The sequence below is a fragment of the Tupaia chinensis genome, unplaced genomic scaffold, assembly GCF_000334495.1.
Source record: "Tupaia chinensis unplaced genomic scaffold, TupChi_1.0 Scaffold000212_1, whole genome shotgun sequence".
NCBI classification, from domain to species: Eukaryota; Metazoa; Chordata; class Mammalia; order Scandentia; family Tupaiidae; genus Tupaia; species Tupaia belangeri.
This window is the reverse complement of record NW_006159687.1, coordinates 3,115,042-3,122,701: the sequence shown is the minus strand read 5'-3', so window position 1 is coordinate 3,122,701 and position 7,660 is coordinate 3,115,042. Positions and strand designations below refer to the sequence as shown.

At 48.2% G+C, this 7,660-nt stretch overlaps 1 protein-coding gene across 2 annotated transcripts in view; it reads left to right on the top strand.

The window, feature by feature from the left end:
• The window catches only part of MCCC1 (methylcrotonyl-CoA carboxylase subunit 1), a 69,449-nt gene that overhangs the window by 17,303 nt on the left and 44,486 nt on the right, over positions 1-7,660 (top strand). Inside the window, exons 7-8 of one of the 2 annotated variants that reach the window (XM_027771419.1) lie at positions 4,956-5,009; positions 5,431-5,542. In XM_027771419.1, coding sequence (XP_027627220.1) covers positions 4,956-5,009; positions 5,431-5,542 — 166 coding nt within the window. The remainder of the gene's footprint in view (positions 1-4,955; positions 5,010-5,430; positions 5,543-7,660) is intronic. The other variant, XM_014587424.2, reaches the window with a different exon arrangement.

Here is a 7,660-nt window from a genome sequence, read left to right as displayed (position 1 = left end):
GAGCCTCTTTTCAGACCCTTTACCTAGTTTTGTACTTGCAATTATATAGACTTCTCCTTAAAGAGAGCCCCTAGATTGTTTTTGTTCAGACTCCACGAAACTTGGAACTGTCCCTGAGCATAGCACATAAATGAAATTCAATTAGAGTTTGGTTAAAAGAACTGTCGGTGGTGGGGCACGGACTCCCACATGGCCAGCCGCGGTTTGAGTCCCTGACCCGGCTGCTTGGGGATCACAGCAGGCACATGTGTGTGCGTTCCCAGAGTCCTGGGAGGAAAATGAGGAGGCAGGATTGTGGTGTGGCTGTCTCCCCAGGAGGTGAGTTCTCACTTCTCCTCTCACTGTCTCTCTCTCTCCTTCTCTCTCTGCCAAGCACACACACCCTATGGCGGGAACCTTAAGAGAAAAAGCGAACAATTGATCTCAAAATAGGTCAGCCGATTCTGCGAGCGTAGCATCTGCCCCGTCAGTGGGAAGTGGGTAAACAGGGAGGGCTCTCGGGTAAATCGAAGCCTTTCTTCCACGGTGTCTTTCAAAAACAAAGAGGCCAAACGTCCAGGGCGCGCTCTGGAGTTAGAAGTGGCGACCCCTCCTAGCTGTGTCAGTACCTTAGCCCAGGCCTGCAGCATCTACTCCAACACGGAAAGGCCTTGGAAGTCATCACCCCAACCCAAAGGAAAAGGCCGATGGAACGGGAGTCTGACTTTTAGACCCTTGAGGGTCGAGGCCACAGAGCAGACTGCTGCTCTGCACTCTGGACACCCGTGGAGGCTCCTGTCACAGCCGTTGAGCCACAGCCTGGTGGGGACACTGAAGTGGGGATCGTGACAAATGGCCGGAGGCCGAGTATAAACTAGCTTGGAAGTGAGCGAGTCCTTGGGGCACCATCTTAGAGGGAGCCCCCCAATGCACACACACACACTTTTCATGGGTTTTCCCTCTTGGAACCCCATCAGGTTGTCACAGCGAAAATCTCCCTCTCCCCCCACAAAAACATAACTACCTCGTGTTTTGGGGAATCCTAACTCTAAGGGAAATATTACCAGTACCTTTTTCTTTTCTATTTTTTTTAAGACAGATTTTTGCTATAGGGCACAAACGCTCACTGGAGACAGAGAAACAAAAAGCGAGAAATCACCCCCCAGGGGATGGCTATGCCACAATCCCTTGTACTCCATTCTCCTCTCGGGATTTGGGGCACACACACACATGCACCCAGCATGAGTTTTAAGCTGCCAGATCTGGGACTCGAACTGCAGCCAGCCAGGGGGGGCGTCCAGTGGTGTGACCACTGCACTATCTGCTGGTCCCACCAGCGCCTTTTCCTTCCTGGGAAAGGAGAATTAGCCACTTCCAAGCCCTTCTGGCCTGTTCCCCCAGGGGAAAGACGAAATGAAAGCCAGGGACACTCCGCGTGCAGGTCACAGCACAGTGCGGGCCCACCACGTGAGAACTAGCCCTAGGACCCAGTGCCTTCCCTGCTGCACAGCCTTCTGCTGCCACCTTCCTGTCCCCGTGTCTGTGTCTCTCCGGGATTCCTGAGTTGAAACCTAATGCCTGAGCTGGTTGGGTTTTTTTTTGTTTTTTTTTTTTCTTTTTTGAGATGTTTTTGCTAAAGAGCAGGTGGGCTCACTGGAGACACAGAGAGACAGAGAGACAGAAAGCAAGAAATCACCCCCCAGGGGGGATGGCCATGCCGCAATCCCTTTTCCATTCTCATCTTGGGATCTTCGGCACACAACCACTTGCGTCCAGCATGAGTTTAAGCCACCGGCTCCAGGACTTGAACTGTGGTTGACTACATAGGAGTCCAGCAACCTAGCCACTATGCCATCTACTGGTCCCGAGGTGATGGTATTAAGAGGTAGAGCCTTTGGACTGTGATCAGGTCATGAGGGCTCAAGCCCTGTGAAACGGCTTAAAAACACAGACTGGCATGTCCAAGCTGTGGGACTATCTGAAAAGGGTACCCTGAATTATTTGAATACCACAAGGAGAAGATTGAAAGAGACAGGAGAAATATCTGAAGTCATAATGGCTGAGAATTTCCCCAGATTACTGACGACACCAAACCGTAGAACCAGGAAGCTCAGACGGTGTCAAGCAGGATAAATGCCAAACTATCTACCTCTGTGCACCTCACATTCCAGCGGGAGACAAAAGGCACACAGGAAATCCTGGGAGACAGACAGAGGGAAGACACACCTCACAGAGGACCCGGAGAGGAACTCTTCAGAAAGCCCGCGAACAGGAGAGTGGGGTGCGACAGGGGTAGGAGAGAAGGTGCCGTCTAGACTTCTGTGTCCAGCAAAAGTGCTCTTCAAACAGAAGGGAGAAATAGACTCTCAAGCCAACAAAATCGAGGGAGATGTCACCAGTAGACCTGCCTTGCAAAAAAAAAATAGTAACCGAAGTTATTCAGAGAGGCAAGAAGGTGTAGGCTGGAAAGTTGGGTCCGCGTGAAGAAGGGAAGAGAATTGGAAGTGGAATAAGAGAAATCGAAATGACACAGTTAAGAGTATTTTTCTCATTCTAAATGAGTGTAACTGGTAGCGAGGTGTTCGCAATAACCACAGCCACAATGTATTCGGTGATTATCGTTTGTGGATAGGTAAATGAAGAAGGAGAGGTCAAAAGAGCAAAAAATTCCCCCCAAAAAATGAAGAAGAAATCAGTTCCAAGTATTTTGTCAAGAGAATGTCTGAAGTTGGGGATTTTTAAAATAGAACATTCAGGGAAGTTATTAGCAAGAAGATAAATTCTTTGAAGAGGTTAAATGAAGAGCTTCATATAGTGCTTCCGCAGACAACAAGGTATAAAAATGGCCCAGTGTCTTCACTTGCTTGCTTGCTTGCTTATTTATTTATTTATTTATTATCTTCAGTTCGCTATAGGATTCATATGCTCACTAGAGACAGAGAGAGAGAGAGCGCCACCAGGTCTGGAACTCAAACGACGGTCGGCCATGTGGGAGTCTAGTACCTTAACCACCATGCCACCTGCTGGCTCTGACTTTCTTATTTCTGTGTTTGAGAGTTCATATTTTTTAAAAAATCAATGCATGTGGGACCAGCAGATGGAGTAATGATTATATTTCTGGACTCCCACATAGTCAACCCCAGAGCCAGTGACTTGAAATTCATGTTGGGCACATGTGTGTGCGTGCGTACCCAAGATCCTGAGAGGAGAATGGAGGAGAAGGGATTGTGACGTGGCCATCCCCCCGGGGGGTGATTTCTCGCTTTGTCTCTCTGGCAAGCATATGTGCTCTATAGCAAAAATCCCTCTCTTAAAAAGAGAAAATCAACCCATGAAAACATTTGCTGAACACTCGTTTATTTAAGGGGGTGAATATGTGAACTACATTGTGAAAATAAAAAAATAAACCTACCGAGAACATTTTCATGTTAACCAAACGGTCTGCAAGAGCCTTATTTTCATGAACATTATGTGCATTCACTCTTCATGTGGTTTGTCATAATCTCACTACTTTATACTCAACATTAAAGGGCCTTTTTATAATTTAATATTAGTTTATTAAAATACTCAGAATTCATATTAGTTTAATTTCTCACTTATTTAACTTTTATGGAGGAGCCGTTTTTGGTTTTGCTTAGGGTGTGCTCGCCAGAGCCAGAGAGAGACGGAAGTTGAGAAACCAACCCCCAGGGGGTGCCCACACAACAGCCCTCCATTCTCCTGGTGGGATTTCCGGTCCGCACGCACATGCACCGCATGATTTTCAAGCCGCAGGGTCCTGGACTCAAACTGCGAGGCAGCCCTGTGGAATTCAGTGCCTTTACCTGCACACCGCCTGATGGCTCCGAGTGAGCCATTTTAATTTCAGCCTTCTATAGTTTATTGAATTTGACTCCAAGGGTTGTTTTAAAAAAAAAAAAAAACAAACAAAAAAAAACAATGGTTTTAAAAAAAATCTAGGTAGGCCGGAGCCGGAGGACCGCGAGCGCGAGGCTGCGGGGCGCCATAGCAAGCCCTGTCTAAGTGAGAGCAGGCGGGCGGTGCACCAGGGGCCTCTCTCTTACAAAAACAAATTATAAAATAGTTTCGGCCACCAGGTGGCTTGGAGGTCAAGTGCCTGGATCCCACATGACCTCACTGCACGGTTCAAGGCCTAGATCGGCAGCTTGAACATCATGCGGGGCGCATGGCCTAGGTGCCCAGAATCTTGAGAGGGGAGTGGAGAAGGGACGGTAGTGTGGCCAGCCCTGGCCCCCGGCCCCAGCCCCACCCTGGCACAGATGTTATTTCTCACGCTCTCTCTGTCGCTTTCTATCTTTGTGTCTGGTGAGCACACATGCCCTATGGCAAAAACTAAAAATAAAGTTTCCGTTGGCCTTTTGAAGATGTGTGAAATGTAGCTTAATTTGTCATTTTGACATGGTCGGACTTTACAGTCTTTTCCTTGACCGTTTGTCCTTTCCGTGACACGCCCGCACTTGTCCCTATTCCCTGCCTTCTCTGTTTCTAATTACCACACTTCACGTGCACTCACCCGAGATACACAGGGAGGGAGGGGACGAAGCCCCCACCCCCCACAGGGTGCGGCCACGCCCCAGTTCTTTCTCCTCCGTTTCTTTATCCTGATGGGTTTGGAACACCCATGTTCATGTGCCCGGTGTGGTTTTCTTTCTTTTTTTAAAAAAAATTTATTTATCTATCCATTTATTTTAATTTGACTAGAGAGAGAGACAGAGAGAGAGGGAAAGCGAGAAAGCAAGCCATCAGTTCTGGGGCTTGAACCATGGTTTACCATGTGGGGGTGTCCAGCATCTTGACCATCACCCCCCCTGCTGGTCTCCAGCCCAGTGTGGTTTTCAAGCTGCTGGGGCCGGAAATTGAAGCGTGCTTGGCCACGTGGGATCTGATTCACTTAGTCACGAGATTATGACACAACCCTATTTATTTTATTTTATTGATTGATTTTTTTCCAAAAGGTGCCTATGCTTGCCAAGGAGAGACAGAAAGGGAGAGGGAGAAAGCACCCCATGGTGAGCCCTGGTCCCTCTGCAGCTCCTGCACATGTCTCCACCTTGCTGGCATTCGGGGCATGCACACACGCACCCAGCATGGTTTCACACCCGCAGCCTGCATTCAGACCATGCAGCCGGCCATGCGGAATCTAGCTCCTTTAACCACTAGGTCACAGGCCAGCCCCTGTCTTTTCTTACTCACCGGTCATTAAGTATTAATCTTACAGAAGGGAGCCTTTTCACTGAGTTGTTACAAGATTTACTCTATTTCTAATTCCATAACCATTGCAAGGTCAAAATATCACATCTTAAATTAAAAAAAAAATTAAAATAGAGAAATCCTGGCCACCCTGGCCAGAGGTCTGGCTTAATGACTGTGACCTTTGATCTTTATCACCCTTAACAACGTATGTTAACACGTGTGTTTGCTTTTACATAGGCATGTAGAAGTCCAGGTGTTCGGTGACCACCATGGCAATGCCGTGTACCTGTTCGAAAGGGACTGTAGTGTGCAGAGGCGACATCAGAAGATCATCGAGGAGGCCCCGGCGGTGAGGACTTTGTAAAGCCCTTTGTGAACTTCTGTTAGGTTTGGCTAACGGTTTGTCCCCGACGTTTCCTGTTGATGTTGGGAGGCAGTGATTGGACCGTGGTGAACATCGCATCATTGTGAATAGAGGTGGTCCTGAGACCCAGGGAGTTCCAGCTGGCGTGAGGAGGGGTGAGCTCTCGTGCAAGCCGGCTGCCATGAGAGGCAGCACCTGCCCCCTCTGTGCTTCCGTCCACCCTGTCGTCGGTTGGCCTGACGCTGGGCCTGTGCCTTCAGACTTCCCTTCCACCAGCGCTGTGAGTCAGGAGCCCCCATGTCCTTAGCAGGGCAGTAGCAGGCCAAGGCAGCTCCTCCATGTGTCACTCTGATCGTCACATCAGCAAGCTGGGACACTAATGTCTTCTGTCCCCAAAGGCTGACAGGTGCTTCCCAGTAGTATGGTAATAAGATCCCGCAGTGCTGGCTTTTAGAAGGGGGTTGGTATTGTAGGCGTAGACACAACAGGATCTTGCTCCTTCTGGGCATCATCTAGAAAAAGCTACTCAGTAGCAGCCTGAGTTAGAGTGAGGCGAAGTGTATCAGTTACAGGATGGAGTCGTCTGGTTCACTTAACATATTTTCGGGACTGGGCTCTAATTTTGAACTACTATTTCACGTGTTCCTAAATGGCGTTAGTTTGCGTCTTGCCTCAATGTTTATGCTGTGAAGGGAGAGTGCTCGCTCTCGCTCGGCAGCCCTCGCCCTCTGTGTTAGCTGCTCACCCCTGTGCTTTCTCGGCTGGCTCAGACTGTTTTCTGGAAAAGACCTGCCCTAAGACTGCCCATTTGGGAATTAGCATTTGTTTGGAGCCTACTGTTGCCATAGCTTCTTGTCCAAGGCCATGTTCATGGTTTTAAAAAATATATATTCCTTAAAAGTCTGGACTCTGAGGCTTCTATTTAATCAGTTTGTTAATCTTGTGCTATATTCAAAATTTAGTTTCTGTTGCAGTTACCTTTGTTAATTGCAGTAAAGCCTGTTTTCAAGCAGAGATTGCTTAAATATTTATCTACAGATTACTGTTTTTTTTTTCTTTTTTTGGAGAGGTTTTTGCTATAGGGTGCGTGCGCTTGCCAGAAAGAGAGAGAGACAGAGAGACAGAAAGTGAGAAATCACCCCCCAGGGGGGATGGCCACACCACAATCCCTTCTCCTCCATTCTCCTCTCGGGATCTTGGGCATGCACGCACACACGCCCGGCGTGAGTTTAAGCTACCAGGTCTGGGACTCGAACTGCGGTCGACTACATGGGAGTCCAGCGACATAGCCATTACGCTAACTGCTGGTCCCTACTGTTTTAAAATATTAAAACTGGGGCCGGCAGGTGTTGTAGTGGCTGGGATGCTGGACTCTCACATGATCAACCATGATTCAAGTCCTGGACCTGGCAGCTAGCTTTCTCACTGTCCCTCTCTCTTTGTCTCTCTCTGGTCAAATTAAATAATAATAATAATAATAATAATAATAAGGCGTGTGCGCTCTCCAGACAAAGAGAGACATAGAGACAGAAAGCGAGAAATCACCCCCCAGGGGGGATGGTCACACCGCAATCCCTTCTCCTCCATTCTCCTCTTGGGATCTTGGGCACGCACGCACACGTGCCCGGCGTATGAGTTTTAAGCCACCGTGTCCGGGACACGAACCGCGGTTGACTACGTGGGAGTCCAGCGACATAGCCATTACGCTGACTGCTGGTTCCCTACATTTATTTTTATGAACTTCTCATTAACTTGGAATCTCAATTTCCTATTATTCCAAGATAATCATCAGGCATATGACTCAGCTTGTCCCATCATCCTGAAACAATGGGATCACTAAAATTTTCCTTACTGATAATGTAACTTTAAGTGGACATGTGGTTATGAAAGCTGTTGTATAAGGGATCAAGATATGTAATTATGCTTAGTAGTATCTGTTCATGGACATTACTAGCTGAACTATTAAACTTTTGCATTGGGGGCCCGCAGGTGGTGTAGTGGTTGACGCACTTGACTCCCGCATGGTCGACCATGGTTCAAGTCCTAGGCCCGGCAGCTTGAACATCATGTGGGCATGTGTGCGTGCGTGCCAGATCTCAGGAG